This window comes from Hippoglossus stenolepis, chromosome 7 (genome assembly GCF_022539355.2).
Source record: "Hippoglossus stenolepis isolate QCI-W04-F060 chromosome 7, HSTE1.2, whole genome shotgun sequence".
Taxonomy (NCBI): Eukaryota; Metazoa; Chordata; class Actinopteri; order Pleuronectiformes; family Pleuronectidae; genus Hippoglossus; species Hippoglossus stenolepis.
The window spans coordinates 19,166,389-19,185,087 of record NC_061489.1 but is presented as its reverse complement, the minus strand read 5'-3'; the positions used below and the strand labels follow the sequence as shown (position 1 = coordinate 19,185,087).

The 18,699-nt window shown below is 41.3% G+C and overlaps 1 protein-coding gene across 3 annotated transcripts; it reads left to right on the top strand.

The window, feature by feature from the left end:
• The first annotated feature begins 251 nt into the window (after positions 1-251).
• ocrl (OCRL inositol polyphosphate-5-phosphatase) lies at positions 252-18,600 on the top strand. 3 transcript variants are annotated; one of them, XM_047340484.1, is made up of 24 exons: positions 252-738; positions 1,288-1,367; positions 3,905-3,996; positions 5,195-5,233; positions 5,570-5,683; positions 7,440-7,634; positions 7,771-8,014; positions 8,382-8,555; positions 8,649-8,750; positions 8,860-8,974; positions 9,106-9,222; positions 9,678-9,859; positions 10,228-10,339; positions 10,524-10,633; positions 10,784-10,919; positions 11,055-11,165; positions 11,472-11,637; positions 12,073-12,308; positions 13,047-13,070; positions 14,809-14,928; positions 15,421-15,505; positions 15,811-15,938; positions 16,089-16,200; positions 16,439-18,600. In XM_047340484.1, the coding sequence occupies exons 1-24, from the start codon at positions 697-699 to the stop codon at positions 16,561-16,563; spliced, it is 2,961 nt and encodes a 986-aa protein (XP_047196440.1). In that variant the 5' UTR covers positions 252-696; the 3' UTR covers positions 16,564-18,600. The 3 variants fall into 3 exon arrangements, with proteins under 3 accessions (XP_047196440.1, XP_047196441.1, XP_047196442.1); XM_047340485.1 differs by lacking the exon at positions 13,047-13,070; XM_047340486.1 differs by lacking the exon at positions 1,288-1,367 and having other exon boundaries at positions 647-690.
• Positions 18,601-18,699: the final 99 nt, after the last annotated feature.

The window sequence follows — 18,699 nt, the reverse complement described above, 5'->3', positions numbered from 1 at the left end:
GCTTTAACTTTATATTCTTATTTTTATTAATGATACACTTAATACATTTTAATTTAATTTTCACTTTTTTCTTTTTTCTTCTTAATGCTGTATTGTTTAATTTTCTTTAATTCAGTTGTATGTTGTAATCTTTTCAATATACAGTCTAAGCTTGTAATGGTGTGTGATCTTGGAGGAAGCTGGCACAAGAATTGATCTCAGTCCTGCGTTCACACTCCGAGGGGCAAGGTGGCGCTGTGACGCTCATACCTCGGTTCAACCTGCCGGCGGTGAAGCTGGAGAACTCGGCAGGGAGAGAATTCTCCCAGCATCGAACTGTGTCCAGTCGCCGCGGTGCTAAACCCACCGCTCGCTGCTGACTATGTAGCCCGACCAGCTTGCTCCCTGACACCGCGCGGAACACACGAGAAGACGGCGGAGCTGCCTGGAGCTTTCCGGCTGAGCGACGCTCCCTCACCGGGGCATTAAGACTTCTCGGCTCCGTTGGAGATTGTGATCACATCCAGCAACAACAACAGCAGCTGGCTAACAAGCTAACGAGCGTTAGCATCCACCCGCTCAGACAGCGACTGTGACACCGGAAAGGCCGCCGCCGCGCCCGGTGTGGATTTAACTTTCTCCGGCCGCCTCGTCCGGACTGAACCGACCGAAAGTCTCTGTAGACACTGATAAACGTATCGTAACACCTCGGTAAGAATGGACACGGCTCTGGGAATGAGCGAGGAGGAATGCTTGGCAATATCCTTTTTTGGAATTAAAGTTACCTTATTCTTTATTCGTGTGTTTCAGCTGGAGTTAGCCAATGTTAGCCGACAGTTAATGTTAGCAACTCGGCTAATCTGAAACCATTGGTCTTGTATTTTAGCAGCTAACACTGAAACTAATGAATTAATCCACCTGAATGTTTATAGCTACACGTTCCCTCTTTATTTCAACTCCATACTAAACCATGCCACCACGAGCAGCCATCAAATGAACACACTTGCTCCTGATGATCCACAATAACGTCATCATTCAGTTTAACCTTATTTACATCAGCTGCCTTTTCTCTTTTGTCACATTGATTTGCATCATGATTTCCGATGAGCATGGCTTCTTCTCACAGAGATCTCCAGTTCTGAATATCTCCACACTAACCACACACAATACTAACTTCAGAATGACAGTGAGGCACCTGCCTATGGTTCATTAAAAAAAAAAATTATAATACAGGACACCTAAGTTGTGATGTGTCCGAAGCGTCTTTATCATCTTCATCCACAATAATTCCTTGATTGTGCTGCTCACACTGTGAGAGGTCAGGAGCTGAGGTCTGGCCAGAAGGAGTCCAGACTACTGTCACTTATTGAGCGCAATGGAGAGTTTATGTAAGTATCAGTGAACCTGGTGACTGAACGTGTGTGTTGTTTTGTCAAGCCGTAGTTTAAGCTAGTGAGATGACTTAGATTTTTAGATGATCATCACCTTAATTGTGAAGAAATCAGGGTTTTTGACAGCTACGTGTTTGATGTTGGTTGGTGGCGGTCGTACATCTGAAGTGTCAGGCCTGCTCCCCTGGAAATGTCTTAAATCTGATCAAGTCTCCCATTATCATGCACCAAATGGCTCTGCTGCTTTCAGGTCAAATGGAAATGTTGCGTTTAAAATGCAAATGAACTTGTTTGGAGGTAACTCAAACTGCATTAGAATATCAGTCAGGTGTTTATGACGATAAGGCCGTGTTGGTCGGCTTCCTGGTAATGGCGTTTTAAAGTGCTGTGCAGTACGGAAACTGGACTTGCTTGAAGTTCTCAAAGACGTTTCATCTGGAATGCATCAGCTTCATCTACGTCAAGCTGGCAGTCATCACTAAACAACTCCATTCATCAGCCACTCACAACTAAATATTAAGATTGCTCCCAAGACAACTCAACGCCCAATCATGCAATGACTCACATGTGCCCCTCAGTGACTCTCAAAAGTGTAAAGGACCCCCCACTCAAGGTTAAATGCCCAGGACCTCACATTAGCCTGTTGGATAAGAGGTTGGACCTTGTTGAGAACTTAAAGCAACTCCAGTGTCCTGCCTATAGCACTTAGAAACATGATGACACCACACTGAATAATAGAGGAGATGATTTTCGATAGTATAGTGTTTTAGCGTTGGTTGTCTTGTCTAATGAATATATTTTTATATTAGATATGCATTATGCTGTTGGAGTCAGTTCCTCTTGCTCAATCAGATGATGTACGCTGTATTAGAAAATTACCAAAACTGCAGTATTTCGCTTTTTTCAGCCCCCAAGCGACTGAAACAAATGTTGCATGTTATTGTCACAAAATCTTAGACTTAATATTTTGCTGTAGGTTTCAGTGACGCCTCACTGACCCACTTTCCAGCGGTCAGAAAGTCACCTCCAAGGCAGTGCTGACCATGGAGCTGTAGTGATTTTGGTTCAGTGTTGCATAAAAAGGATTTTAACCCTGGTCATCCAGCTGATGGGGGGAGCTACCTACACATGCACACGCACACGCATAATCAGATAATCAGATTTGCTCTTAGTTGGGATTTATGCGTTAGTCACATGCGCAAAACCCCAATACTGTTCTTTCGTCAGCTTTAGCTTTATTAATAATTCTTTATTTGAAAGAGTGTGTTGTGGGTGACGACACTGTTTGTAGCTGTAGCATGAGGGAGAAAGCAATTAGTCCCACCAGTAGCCAGCTCAGCTAGTCCTGGGCTGTAATGAGACTCACATGGGCACACAAGCTTTGTGCTCAGCTAACTGTGTTAAAACCACACATACTAAACCTGGCAGCAGTCCTGACAGGGGAAATGGTGAAACCAGGTGCTATCAGATATAACAGCCCTGCAATAAAACAAATGTAAATCTGACAGTATCTGTTCAGACTGTCTGCTTTTACATTTGTATTGGTAATTAATGATCTCATTAAGTGTCTTCATGCCAAAAGGATGTCCTTGTGATCACCTGTCTTCTTGGCCAGGGCAGTTTTTCTTATGTTTGGCTTTTATTGTTAAGATTTCCGAGACTATTCTGTTTGCAACTGTGTGTTGACAATAAAGTTTAAAGAGGACAGATAATAGAAGTTAAAAATGATCACCTCAAAAATATATATAAAGCTGAAACAACATGAATTTCTCAGTTAAAACCGGTCATCATAAGCCACCATATTCTTATTTAATCCATGGCTGCTGTATTCCAAGTCTTCTATTTTGTCCACCGCCCTGAGAAGGAAGGGGAGGTTCTCTGTTGTTGGTTGTCGTGTAGCTTACATCATCAGAAGGGCCCTTGTTCATTCTGGGTAATTGCAAATTGCTCTGACACATTTATTGCAGCAAGGCTGAATCATTTTCCTCTCGAAGTAATGAATAGTGAAATGGACGGGAGGTGTGGGTAGTGCCCAGTGTGCTACACGGACCTTGGTTGTTTGTCAGTCATTGTTAAGGAAATATGATCCTGCCTACGTTATCACAGAGTTGAAGCTAGTTTAACGACCTGAAGCTGAGCTCCTCTCATCGTGCTCCACTTTCTTTCAGTAGATTTTTTAGCTTCATCAGCATGTTACTTCATTTTGTGCCACCGTTTGCTTTTACAACTAAAGTAACTGAACTGCTAATTCAACTAAATCAGACTTTTGCATGTGAGCATGTGTAAGATTTCTGAAAGCTATTGTAATCACTTGATAGTATAATCTAATCCATGTATTACATATACCCATATTCACTTATTTTATGCATGAAACACAATTTAAATTGAAAGAGATTGCCTGTAATGAGGAAGAAGCTAAGCTGCAGCTTGTTTGTCTTGTCTTTGTCTTTGAGATGATTTTCTTGTTTGTCTTAAATGATTTGAAAACACCCCAGAGCTGATGTTAAGTAAGAGTCTATGCTGTTTTCATCCAGATTGGGTGTGTTGGCCACCCCTGACGCTGTCGTGTCTCGTCCAGTCCCTCAGCTGTCTATACCCATCAATGGGAACTTTGAAATAGTTCGAGGTATGTGTCTTTTTTCTTGTCCTCAATATCAAAATCAAAATCGGTGTTTCGCCGAGGTTGTCTGCTTTTTTGGGGGGGGGTGTGTTATTTTTATTTTCTTGTTCTGTAGATGCAGATTGAACAGTTTTTTCACAGTTTGTGAGATTGTTTTGAGTTTCATTTAGTATTAACCTTTCCCAACCTTTCCTATATCAGACTTGTTGAGTCAGGAGGAGAACTTACTCTCGGACCCTGTTCAGACCTGTTATTAACATCCAACTTGAGTAAGTTCAGGTCTGAACGCTACCTAATGCGTCCTGAATGCGTCTTGAGATCCGATCACTCAGACGATATCCAGAAGGGGTTCAGGACGCATGTGGCCAAATTCTTTTAACAATGGGAATACCAATCCTGGGCCACATATCAAGGACAGCCCACTAAGCTGATGCCCTCTGACCTGCTACAGATTTCGACACAGTCACAAACACATTGTCAACCGACACATCCTGAAAATCGGCCAACATAATTTGCTCATGGTCAACAGAAATGACGTATGTGTGCAGATTTGCATATAGAGCTTGGAAGTGAAATCTGATCCAAAGTGATTACAGAAGACAGATTCAGGACACATTTTAAGATCTGTCCTCCTGTTCTTGTTGTGAAGTGTAGCTGTAACACCAGGAGAGCTGCTAGTGTTGTGGTCCGGACTAGCTGCTATCAACAGCAGAGACCAGCAGCCTCACCACTCTCAGCAGATTGCATGTGTTTTAAAAGAAAAAGCTGATGATTGGACTGACTTTTAGACATTTGGTTAACGTCATATGAGTTGTTGTCCCAAATGTCCCCCCAAGGCAGTAGTAGGGGAAACACTGACAACATTAACTATATCATGTATGTACAGTATAATCAAATGTTCAAGATATTTAAAGTTGCCAGCTGCTACAAACTGTTCTTCTTCTGTGAGATGTTTGTGATTCCTGTCCAGCCTGTGGCCTCACATTCTTGACCCCGATGCATAGTAGTGTTATGGTTTACTTGGGGTCATGGCTCAGAGGTGTACAAGCAAAGCCGCAGGAAGCATTTCCTTTGCACCTGGAAGAAAAAAATTCAAAAATCAACACATGACCTGTTGAAATATTTTATAACACCTCTAGATTACTACCACAGACCTTTGAACCACAACGGCTCCGTTTGAGCTCTTGTTCTTTTTTCATTTCAGAAGCAGACGAAGCTCTTCTTATTGACTTCTCGGTGAATTGTAAGTACTTTTAATCTCTTTTTAGGTTAAATAATTCCTATTTTTTTCCTATTTTTCTTTTTGTCATGTGGTCAGGTTATGTTTTGGTCCTTAAAATTGGCATTCACAGAAACAAAGCCCCCATTCAACCATCCTACATTTTTAGAGCATGCTTTCAGATACATGTCTTTATTTAGTAGCAGAGGCCGGCCCTGAGTCGCCAGGGCGCTCTGAAAGAATGCTGAAATGGTTCACTGTTAAATCACTTTGCTTTGTTTTCTAGACAGTCAGTATTTGCAAAGTCTGAAGGTGCCTAACATGTGTGTTTGTCTTTGTTTTTTCTGTTCCCATCTCAAGCTTTTGTCAGGGTACGAATTAAAGGCGAAAAAGCCCCAGAGCTGCTGTTGGAACTACAGGATGATGATCGGACTCAAACTTTCTTGACCCAGCTGAAGAGTGCTCAGCAGCAAGGTAAGACTCCACTGTCTGTCAAACAGACCAAAGCAGTTGGATGATTAATTATTTAATCACTCATGTAACATTCATTTACAGAGGGTGGATTACACCACTCGTGGATTTCCTCTGTGTTCCTGCCACATTGGCTGGTGATTTTGAAATGAGATCTGCTTTTAAATGTGACATGCCTTCATTTGTTGTATCTGTGTAACTGACTCTCTTCAAAAGAATAAGTTATGTTTATCAACTTTTTCTTCCCACTGAAATCCTTTGATATGGCAGTGAGTCCAGTGAATGATGACAAAATTCATAGTAGTCGGATGTTCAGTTGGTTGATGAAAATAAATGGCACATATGGCAAGGTTGGTGTTTTCTTCTGTACGTCCTACGCAGTGATCTGGCATCAGGACAAACAAGACAAGTGCATAACTAGTTCAAGCTAAAAAATAGACCTCAATTATAACAACAAGGAAGTGGAAGGGGTACTTCTTAAATCTCAGAGCAGCGTAACAGATTTTGCATGCAGTCAATTGTGCTTGTCAAGTTTCCTGTCATTCAGCTTTGACTGTTGGTCGAGCGCAAGGGGGGGGGTGCCTCAGGTGGTTTAGCAGGTTGCCGCTTGTCTCTGGGATGGCGGTTCAAATCAAATATCTGATCTGTTCCGCCCAACAGGAGAAACTGAATGTAGAATGTAGTAGTAGCAAGTGAAGGAGCAGATGACATTGTATATTATCAAGTCACATTAGTGGCTATTCTCCTTGGTCATAGTGTGCCAGCGAGGAGTTGGGGGATCACAGAAAATGTCCTGTTAATAGAGGTGTGGGTTAACTGGAGTATCTCACTGCCAAGATAATGGTAAATATTTTGCAGAATATGAGGTCATTTTTCTCTACTGTACATTTGATGCATTTGCAGTTCAAATGTGTGCAGCAAATAGAGGAGAACGACTTGGAGCATTGGAAAGACAGACAGCACCAAATCATGAGACAGAGATTTAAGAGAGATTTGGTGCTGCTCTCATTTAAGTCTGGTCATTTGTGTAGTAAACGGCTAAATCACATCCTGCATGCTTATCTTCAAATGTCACTGAACACCACTGGGTCCACGTCTTTTTTAGGCATATTTAGTCTGCTAATGTATTAAGTGTTTTCAAGATATTCTCTTGATCTTAAAAGTAATTGGACTGGAAATGTTGATACTGTAGCAGGCTAGAATAAATAATGATTAATTATGTCACATGCAAATATGAACACGTTGATATGAATGATATTTGATAATTAAGGGCTTAATTTATTTAATTTGGAGGAAACTGACTTGTGAACAAACATACTTCATACAATTGCATAGTAATGATGCAAAACTTCATTTGGAAACTCATACTGTGAGCATACTGTGATACTGTGATATTTGTTGTTGCTCTGTCATACAGCAGTGGAGCCGTGCCCTTTTTCAAATAGTCACTTGTTTGATGGAACTCCCTACTTCCTGTAATGACAACATGGTGCTTCTGGGTGTTGGCTCATTTTCATCTGACATCATATTTACAGTGACAGGATGGCTGAAACAGGATGTGGATTTGCCTAAGTAAACTGTAATGTATCTTATATTTAAATGTAGCTTCAGGATATCTTTTATTGAGCAGGCTTTTGCACCCATATTGTTTGTTTTCTATGCATTTTAAGATAATTCCTGGGAAGATGTTCCTACTGCTTGAGTACGGTTGGTTTGAAGCTGGATTATTTCCTCTGACAATGCTGTTTAATCTTCACAGTTGAATCGAAAGTCACAAAACCAAAAGCGATGGAGCCCCTAGCCCCAATGACTCCGAGGGGTCCAGTCCCCATCCCACCACAAAGAATAAACAAGACTGCTAACCCTGTGGGCTCTGGAGTTAACCCATCCAAACCTGCCCCTGCACTGCCCCCCAACCACCACAACAGCACTACAACAAATCAGACTAAGACAGGTAACATACAGAGTCAGACTGTTGTGTATATATTATAGCTTCTGTGTAAACAAAGCTCTAAATATAACCTTTTAGTTATAATTTCTTAGTTTCTGTTGTATTCAATACTGTATTTTTGAACTTGCTATTTCTAAAGATCCAGCTCAGTCGCTTGCCTCAGACTTTGGCTTTGAAGACAGCTTCAACCACGCTCTCAAAGTGGAGGAAAAGAAGAACCACCAGAATCGCATGGTTGCCACCAGGGAGCCTCCTCCTGTTCCCCCTCTGCCTCCTCGCAAAGCCTCTTACACTCCATCCAATCCTCTGCCTCCTGCACCAGTCCCTAAAGAGAGATCTGTCTCCATACAGGCCAAAGAGAACTCCTTTAACACTAAGCCAGAGTAAGTTCACTTGTCAAAACAGCAGAAACAACGGAAACTGGTCATTGCAAGTGTATTTTAAATTAGTTAAAATTGTTTACATTTCATATAGTGGCTTCAGAAAGTATTCAGATACTATGTCTTTCCCCCAAAAAGTGTCTAAAATATATTTAGACTTTTTCATTATGGTTTATTCAGTATATATTGATAGGCAAAATGCCAAATGTATCCCATTAGCTTTAACTGTACAAGACAAAGTGCACAAAGCAAAAGGGGTTAAATACTTTCCAAAGCCACTGTAACCACAGCTCAGAAGGCTCTGTGTCCATAAGTGGAATCTGTCCTAAGTCTTGCTGGTGTTAAATAATGCCTACTTTTTCCATTTCAGTAGTTTTAGGTCTGGGTTTGACCGTGTGGACAGACCACCTTCTTGGTGTGAGAGCCCCACCACCAACAGCATGAGGCAGACCATGTTCTCCAGCCAGGCAGGACAAAGAGAATACCTCATCAAACACCGTCTGGGCAAGAAGGAGAATGAGTATGTGGACATCCAAACATTTAGGTGAGCGGAGCATATTTATTCTATGTGTATGATTTTATATTTTTGTATTTGCTCCTGCCACCCCTAACCCTTCACTGTGTGTCCTGTCTGTAGGATTTTCACAGGTACATGGAACGTGAACGGTCAGTCTCCAGACAGCACCCTGGAGCCATGGCTCTCCTGTGACACAGAACCTCCTGATATATATGCTCTGGGGTCAGTTACCATTAATCATACATCAGTTTCCTGATTAGTAGTCGTACAAAGCTGGCTTCTTTTCTTGATTAAATAACAACCAATATGGTGACTTGGTTTATGACTTTAGTTTTCAAGAGTTGGACCTGAGCACTGAAGCTTTCTTCTACATGGACTCGTCCAAGGAGCAGCTGTGGGTGGAAGCTGTGGAGAGAAGTTTGCACCCGAAAGCCAAGTACAAGAGGGTGGGTAAAAGAAATGCCTCCATATCGAGTACATTCTATTGTCGTATTGATGAATATTTGGTTTTCATTTAAGTAGGACAGAACATACGTTGAATAGGCCCTAACATGATTTTATGTTTTTATGTCTGCAGGTCCGGATCATACGACTCGTTGGGATGATGCTTGTGGTCTTTGTCAAAAAGACTCACAAAAATCACATTAAAGAAGTGGCTGCAGAGCATGTGGGGACTGGAATCATGGGGAAAATGGTTCGTTCACCTTAAATTTTAACTGACTGCATCAAAATACAAAATGATCATAGCCACATGGGAAAAAATGCTATGCTTTGTTGTTTTTTGGCATTTGTGTGCAGGGGCTGATGAGAAATTTGTTTAGCTGGATCTGCAGCTGCATGTTGAGCAGAACCAAACACAAATAATTAACTTTTCAGAAAATATCACTGGAAGTTTGTGGAGATCCTGGTAATTAACAAACACATGAGCAAGACTGAAATTATTACCCCCTCCTTAATGTTCTTATTCCCCCAACATCCGTCTGTAGTCATTTTGTTTTCAGAACAAATTTCGAAAACTATTTCGAAAACTATTTTGAAAACGTTTTACGTCGACTTATTTCCTGTATTAGTTCCCCTATATTCAAATAAGGGGCTGGTGGATGTCAATCTCACAGCCGTGATAAAAACACTATGCATTTTCTCTCTCAGGGGAACAAAGGAGGCGTGGCTGTGAGGTTTGTTTTCCACAACACGAGTTTCTGCATCGTAAACTCTCATCTAGCAGCACACGTAGAAGACTTTGAGCGCCGCAACCAGGACTACAAAGACATATGTGCCCGCATGACCTTCCACTTACTGGAACACCCCCCTCTCAATATCGTCAAGCACGAGTGAGTTCTCTGTTAATGATGTCCAGAGTCAGAACATGGCTCTGGATTAATGTCTGATTTTACACTCATTGGTTTGTGTCATCAGTTGTTTTTTTTGTTTTTCAACATGAGCTGTAACTGAATTTTTGTGGTTTATAGTGTTTTGTTCAACATTCTGCAATAAAACTGAATTCTATGATAAATTGTTCTTAATTTGGATAAACATGAAGTTAATCAGAGTTACTGTTTTCAGTAGCTTTACAACTATGATTTATAGAGTAAACTTCTCTTTGACAACATTTTATTGTTTGAGTTAAATTATATTCACTACAGTGTTGTTGTTGTAATTCTGTTCTTTTAAGCCACCTCTGTCTCCTCTTGTGTTTCAGTGTAGTGATCTGGCTCGGGGATTTGAATTATCGCCTGTTCATGTATGACGCTGCTGACGTCAAACAGCTCATTGCACAGAATGAGTTAAAGAAGCTTCAGGAGGTTGATCAGGTGAATCTCTTATCCAGATCAGTGTGTTTTCTCTGTTTTGATGTGCAATGATAAGCAACAGCTGAAAAAAAACATCCCACCTCAGTTAGGTAAACTTGAAGCAAGAAAGCAGTAACAGTCTGAGTTAACAGTAGTTTGTAAACAGTAACTAACGCCTTACAATGTTGCTTCTTTTAATGTTTAGCTGAACATTCAGAGGCAGACGAAGAGAGCCTTCACAGATTTCATGGAGGGAGATATTAACTTCATGCCCACGTACAAGTACGACCCAAAAACAGATCGATGGGACTCAAGGTAAAAACACATCCCTCTGTTCTATCTGTTTGCGAGTGAAGAAGCTTTTTCCAGCCTTATCGTTACAGTAACACAGAGTCAGCAGTACTGCTCGTCAGTCCCGTGTCTCACCTCTGACTTTGCTTCTAAAATCACAACTGTTTCCTGCAGTGGAAAATGCCGTGTCCCGGCTTGGTGCGACAGGATCCTTTGGCGGGGCAACAATGTCAAGCAGCTCAAATACCGAAGCTGCATGGAGCTGCAAACAAGTGACCACAAACCCGTCAGCTCCCTCTTCACTGTCGGGGTAAGAGGCTATGTTGTCAAATACAAAAACTAGTTAAAACATGCAACATCAACAATTTTCACAGGACTTTGATGTAATAAAATGTGTTTTTATTGATAAAAATCAATAAATAGGACTTGTGTGTTTGTGTACCAGGTAAAAGTTATAAATGAGAAGCGACACAAAAAGGTGTTTGAGGAGATTGTTCGAGTGATGGACAGAATGGAGAATGATTTCCTTCCATCTGTATCTCTGAGCCAGAGAGAGGTAAGAATAACGTCCTCAAACATGTGTGCTCATCATACTCGTGGCCTGTGTTATATTTCCTCCTCAGGTCATATACACAAAGGACAAAATGACTTAACAACGGTCGATGGAAACCGAAATCATCCACTCATTGAAAAGTTTAACTGACTTGGTTATATACTGCGACGATTGAGTTTCCCTTAATTTTTTTGAGCAGTGTATATCAGGCTAATAACCAGAATAGTCTGTGTCACTTTCTCTTAAAATATGTAGGAGGAGGTTGCTGGGCTTAGTTATTAATGTTTCTTCTTATTTTATGTCCCTTAGTTTGCATTTCAGAATGTGAAGTTCCGGCAGCTTCAAAAGGAGCGTTTCCTCATAACCAACGACGGGCAGGTCCCCTGCCACTTCGCCTTCATCCCAAAACTCAATGACTCACAATATTGCAAATCCTGGCTGCGTGCCGAGCCAAGCGAAGGATTCTTAGAGCCCTGTAAGTCCTGTCATTAATTCCTTTGTTTTCATTGTTCTTTGGCTCGTTACCTCACATTTTCAACAATGGTGATGTAATATTTTGTAAAACTATATTGAAATGCATAAGGGAAATTATAAATTTATAGATTTAGTCTTAAGGACAGATTTGTCCTGTGACATGTCCTAAGCTTATCACCGAAGGGGTTATTTTGAATGTTGTGAAGGTTTATGCACTAATCCTGAGTGGGCCAATTTAATGTTCTCTTGGTTTTTGTACTCGTAAGCACAGGGGATGATAAATAAGGCATGTTTCAAAATATGCATGTTTTCTTTCAAGATAATGTTCAGTTAGTTTGTGATAAATTCAGAATGAAGAGGCAGCTCCTATGAAAATGTTCTCAATATGTTCCTTAGAAAGTTTCTCTGTGAACCTTTGATATATCTTCCTGACCAGCTGAGACCCTGGAGATTTTTCTGGAGGTGTACGTCAGTAAAGACTCGGTCACGCTGCTGAACTCTGCAGAGGACTCCATAGAGGACATTCTGGTGCTCCATCTGGACCGTGGCAAGGACTACTTCATTACCATCTCCGGCAACTACCTGCCCAGCTGCTTCGGCACCTCGCTGGAGACTCTGTGCCGCATGAAGAAACCCATCAGAGAGATTCCCATCACCAAACTCATTGACCTGGTGAGGGAAAGCTAACCCAGCAGCCACAACATGGGACATAATTTAAAAGTGATTGGATTAGTGAACAACAAAGGCATATTTTTCTCAGATTAGTTGAAACCCTGATTGTTAAACACAAATCTTCCTGTACTCAGAGCAGCTTAGTTCAGATTGTATGCTGATGGCGGTTCCTCCCTCCGGAGCTATTCACTACCTGAAACCTGAGCAGGCACACGCGAGGACTTGTTCACTCCCTCAGGGTAAACTCGGTCACAGAGAGAGAGGGAGCCTATATGTGGAGAGCACAAAATGCCTCAGCCTGTATATTTCTGGCCATGAGGGGCCAGGGGAATGAGGAAGTGGCTCAAACATAGGAAGGGAGCTCCTAAAGAACAGGGAAAACTGACTCAGGTTAGATCCACTTTAGCCTGGTTCTTATAAATAGACTCTTCTGGCTTTAACATAAACACTTCTGTCTTCTTCCACCATGCTTTTTTGACTTAATCTGATTTAGCATGGGGATATAGTTCTACTATCAATCGTTGCTCTTATTTCTTCTAAACTGTTCCCTTTTCCTATTAGATCAGTTGATTTATGAAAAAGCAATTCATAATCTGTCCACCTTTCTGATTCTGTGTTTATACGTAGCAGTGCTATCTACTTTGTTCTTTCTTCTTTTGTTTCCCTTCATTGCCTCTCCTTGCCTTGATTATTCCTTTCCAACTCTTCACTGTGGTTGTGGGCTGACTTCTTGCTCAGGGAGAGGACAGCTACATGGAAAAGGTAAAACATTAATACTGATTTTCATCTATGTGATCAGTCAAAACCGAGTCAATATCAACTCAGTTCAAAGACTTGTGTGGTTCATGTTCAAACCATGTTCAGTGCAGGCTTTGACACGTTAATGTGAAGCTTTCGCTTTTATCTACTCCAGTAGAAATATTTAAGAAATGGTTGGGCCACTAATTCTGGTGCCCAACAAGCCAAAAATTTGATTACGGCGAATTCACACTGTAAATTTTGCTTTCATGTAGTTAGATAAGATGTTTGATCCCAATATTAGGAGAGTTGGGAGTCTTTAATGCTAACGTAAGACAGCAAATCAGAGGAAAACTGTGACCCAAGTAATATCTAAAAGACAAATATTCCCACAACTCATTCAACTGGTGTTTTCAAAATGGTCCTGTGGTAAAACAGCCTGTGTTGCTTCAGGCACTAGTGAAACAAGAAATCCAATCTTGGATGTCAATTTTTTTGCGTTATCTGAGGAAGGACAGAGGAATCAGATTTTATTCTTCAACTCTCTGTATTTTTTTTAACTATAGAGAGAGTCGAGCTAACTTTGTCCCTCTGCTTCGAGTCTTTAGCCTGAACTATGCTAATCACCTCCATTTTAGAACACAGACACATCAGTGATATCAAACCTCTCATGTGATTCTTGCAGAGTGACTAAGAATGAAAGCATCCTTCATAAAGTGTTTAACTATTCAGCTACAATGCACACTGGAGTGTACACGCTCATCTGAAAACTGCAACACTGCCCACTCACTCCACATTCCAGAAAGCTGACAAGGGCAGGAATTGTTAACCCGCAGGCAATCACAGACCAGACCATGACAGTTTAGTTATAATCTGTGCGTGTGTCTGTTTCTGTGTGTGTGTGGATCAGTCACCCATTAAATCTCCCCTCGCCCATTGAGGACAGGGTAGTCCAGTCCAGTTGAAGTTAGAAACACACACACACGCGCACACAATCTCATTTCACAGCAGGTCACCCTCATGGCACATTGCTCCTTTATACACATGATTAGAGCTAATGAGAAGAAGTATTAATCTGTTCAGCTCAGCTTAGACACTCGTATGAATCCTAACATGTCTCTTCTTCCATTGCAACAGTTATTACTGAAATTAAATCGCTGCATGAGTAAACATGGAGCCATTGGGAAGAGACATTTTTCCCCATTTCTTTTCAACGTAACAGTTTAATATATTGGACGATTCACCAGACTGTAACTATCCTTAAGGATCACAAGAAAAGCTTTGGGTGTTAAAACGTGTTGAAGACTTATCACATTAGTTCTGCATATTAGTGTCATCCAGCATTAAAGGCCCTCTCTCCGGTCTGTGCTGCCTCTAATGTGCATCCTCAGCTGGGGTTATTTTTGACTTCTCTAATGAGTCTCAGGGATCCATTTGCAGAGAGAAAAAGAATGTGATATCCAGCTCTTAGTAAAATGGCTCTACTCCAAGTCTCCAGACCCCAGAGATAATCTTGATCTGACTGCTGCTCCGTCTCCATCACTAATTGATCAGATGAGTCATGTGCAGTCTTTCTAGTAGTCTCTGTTACACTTGATCCAAGCAGTTTGAATCACATAGTATGAGTGTAATTTCGTGAATTCAGATCATTTTTCCTGTAATGAATAAATGGGGGAAATATTGGGGTCTTACTCCAGGAGATAATCGAATGTCCTTGCTATAGTTTGTCAATGTAAATCATGTTTGAATTGTCTCCTGTCAGGAAAAGTCAAAGGTGAGCTTCCTGATGGTGGATGGTGCAAGTACTGAGGACAAACCTCTAAAGATCCCCAAGGAGGTGTGGATCCTGGTCAACCACCTCTTCACCAAGTCCTGTGATCAGGTGAGAAGCCCCACGACGAACAGCACGGTTTAAGACTCAGAGGAAATAAAACTGACTCGGACATTTGCGTTCTCAAGTATAGCCCCTCCAGAAAATTTCAGGAAAATGTGCGTTCCTCAGTGCTTGTCTGAAAGCAGCTTAAGTCTAGTTTTGTTTTTAAGAAGATGGAGTCGTGCTTGTCTCCTCCTCAATTTCTTTTCCTCAGAAGAGTAAGAGTTGTGTTTAGTGATTGGTTGCATTTATTCTTAAATTCACCAAATGACAAATGTCTAATAACTGACCTAAAATTCTAGAACGTATAATTTCATATCATAATATCCTCTTTATCAACACAACACAAACTCTTTTCACGCTGGCTTAACCACATCTTCCCACTGACTTTGCATGTAATCCCGCCACCTCTAAACTCACTTTGTGTCTGAACACGCATTATGTAGGTTATAGTGAGAGCTGTGTTAAATGTTCCACGTGTCGTCTTTGTGCGTCTCTCAGGAGGACCTGTTCCAGACACCAGGCCTGCAAGAGGAGCTGCAGAGCATCATCGACTGTCTGGACACCAGCATCCCCGACTCCATCCGTATCCTCATTTATCAAGCAGCTTCACGCTGACCCAGATTTCACCAAGACCCAGTTCTGCAATCACATAGAGAACAAATGTAAAATAAAACAAAAAACAAGTGAGCGCTCACAGGCAGCCTGTTGACCTTGTCGTGTCCAGCTTGAGTGATAAAGGTTATTTCTCAATGTTTCAGGCTCTGCAAATGTTAAAAGCTACATGAGATAATATGAGAGAGGCTTTGGAGATGACCAGGTTTAAAATGTGTTATCCAGGGGCCTCACCGGGCCCCAGGTTCTCTTATTCTTCCCTAACTCGTCACACAGCCGGTTGTAACCACTCTGTGGCCGAGGCTCTGTTGATCTTCTTGGAGGCGGTGCCAGAACCAGTGGTTTGTTATGAGCTCTACCAACGGTGCCTCGAGTGCGCTCACGACAGCCGCCTCTGCAAACAGGTGCAGCGATCACTGTTCTGTTCTACACTGCAAAATACGATTTATAGTCAATAAGAAGACACTTTAGTTGTGTTGTGTGCGGCTGTAAAGAGCTGTTGTTTTGTGAATTCTTCTATATGACTAATCTGTCTTCACTTTGATGAATCCCAGTTGATCTCCCAGTTGCCCCGGGCTCACCGCAACGTGTTCCGCTACTTAATGGCCTTTCTGAAGGAACTTCTCAAGCACTCGCACAACAACAACCTGACAGCCAGCCTCATAGGTATGACATGGACATATGTTCGATTTTCTGTGAGACATTTTACCCATCTCTATCGTCATGGTGACCAGACTCATCATTATTCAAACAAATCCCACGTATGCTGCTTTGAATGCGTGCTTATAGTGACACTACTGATTACAGAGAACATATGATATTGTATTAATGTACTTAAAGTAATAGATGACAAGGTTAAAAACTCTATCGCTAATATTCTTTGTTGATTGTTTTTGTCTTCTAGCCTCCCTCTTTGCCAGCCTCCTTATCCGACCACCTCCCAACCTGGTCAGCAGGCAGACGTCACACGAGCGGCAGAAAGCCATCGACTTTGTTCTGGGTTTCCTCATGGCCGGAGACGAGGAGTAAACAAGGTCAAGACTCCCTCACAGCATCCGTAGAGTTTGGAGTTAAACTCTACCTGACTTAACTTTTGGCACGGGACCTGGACCCATAGGACTGTGTCACATGACCCACTTGGTATTTTGTCGTCTTTTTGGAGACCACACCTGACACAACTCTCATGTAAGAGGAACCACAGACTGACTTTAGGACTGGGACGACATTATCAAGTGTCATATCTTCACCCACAGTCTGACCGATCACTGGATTTTGGAGAACTGGGCAGAGGTTTGGACTGATGCCTTTGCACTTTCAGATGACCTAAAGGACCTGTAGGTCGGTGCTCATGCCAAAATAACCCCTGAATAGTTATAGGTATGAATGTAAAAACACTATGTATCCATAGATGCTAAGGAAAAGACTCAATCACACTAAAGAAAAGGAAATTCCTGTCGTTTTAAGAAGTAGACTGAATTTAAGGACAACAATCGGCTATGAAATTAAAACCAGTGAAATGTTTTAATGTTGTCGCTGATCGCTGTTCACTAATCAAAGCATTAAATAGATATAAATAAGTAAATAAAGAGCATAATTGTGGAAATCTATAACAAAGAATGTTTAAGCTTAAGATAAATCATGACAATCATCATTTTATTTGAGGGGACAACATTGAGATAACCAAGATATTTTTTTTTTTTTGCCATGTCCGTCATGTTTTAACTGTTATTTATATATTGTTTTCTTCCAAGTTTGCACCATGTGAAAAGATTTCGAGTCATACTACAGTTTGTTTTTAATTCTGCCTCGGTTCAATGGAAATATTCATATTTTTAATCATCATGTTATAGAAAACTCTTTCGTGTGTGTGTGTTATTTTGTAACTTCAGCTGTGAGCCCCTCATCTCGTTTGGCCAGTTCCTGCTGAGTTACAAAACACGTCTGTTAACACACCAACTAACTTCCTGGTTGACCGGAATCAAGAGTGACGCTCTGTGGTGTTCGGTGTCTTAAATGGTGTAAATACTGCTGTGGTTGTTTCATATGGCCGTTGGTGTGGTGGTGCAGGTCTGTGATGGTGTCTCCAGTCCGTCATGTTTGTCATGAAGGTGGTAATCTTAATGTCTGTGTTTGTTTACGTCTTTTTCCTCCACATCCTGAAGCTCATCCTTCATAGTTTCATGCCTGTGTGATGCCAACACTCAAACCACATGAGTAGTACTTGCTTTAAGTGATGCAACATTTTCTATGTGCAAGATTTAATGGCTCATTACTCTGCAGGATACAGCCCGTCTTTGTGCAGCTTTCTCATTTGTGCCACAGGGATTTTTTTGCCTGCAATCGCTGTTGCAAAAAACGTCCTGGTTATTGAAAAAAGGAACTTGTACATTGTGTATAATGACCAGTATTTCCTCTTTAACATGACCAGTATTTCCTCTTTTTTTCCAAAGAGATGTCAGCATTAGATTTCCCAGTTGACAAAAACAAAACCACACTCGTGACACTAATTTACTTCTCTCAGTATCTTCTGCAACGTAGTGATGCCGGCGGTTTTCTTCTCAGACACTCCAGAAACTCTGCGTCACGATATTTTATCCTCGGAGACGATGCGAGCACATGACATAATATGACAATTCTGGCAATCGTGGCACTTAAAAGGAAAAGCCTTCTCTATTGGTCTTAACTGAAGCAAGCTTTGAAACCAGCTTTTAACCAAAAGGTGGCTCAGGTGTGACGGGAACGATCCTGGTGATTCAGAACTTGGGAGAAGCGATGTATACAGCGGCCCTTCAGTTACTCGCTTTGTCAGAAATTCTGCCCTCAACATGTCAAATAGAAAAATCAGTATAATCAATAACTTCAGATTGTAAGTGTTGTCGTATGCCACTGTATCAACTGATGTATTTGTGTGGATTCATTGTGCTTCTTGTCTTTTTTTGTTTCTGATCAGAAATATTGAGGTCAATTTAAAGGTACGCAAGGAAACACTCGCACTTGTTTTCAACTTTTCAGAGTTTTTGGTACTTTTAATTTATTTAACAGAAATAAAACTATGTATAAAGCTGATTTGTTTTCCTGCGCAACACTTTTTGTCCGTGTCACTGCTTCCTTAAGAAAAACAACGACTGTTGGATGGGTTTTGGGGCTCACTCCTCAGGTGCATGT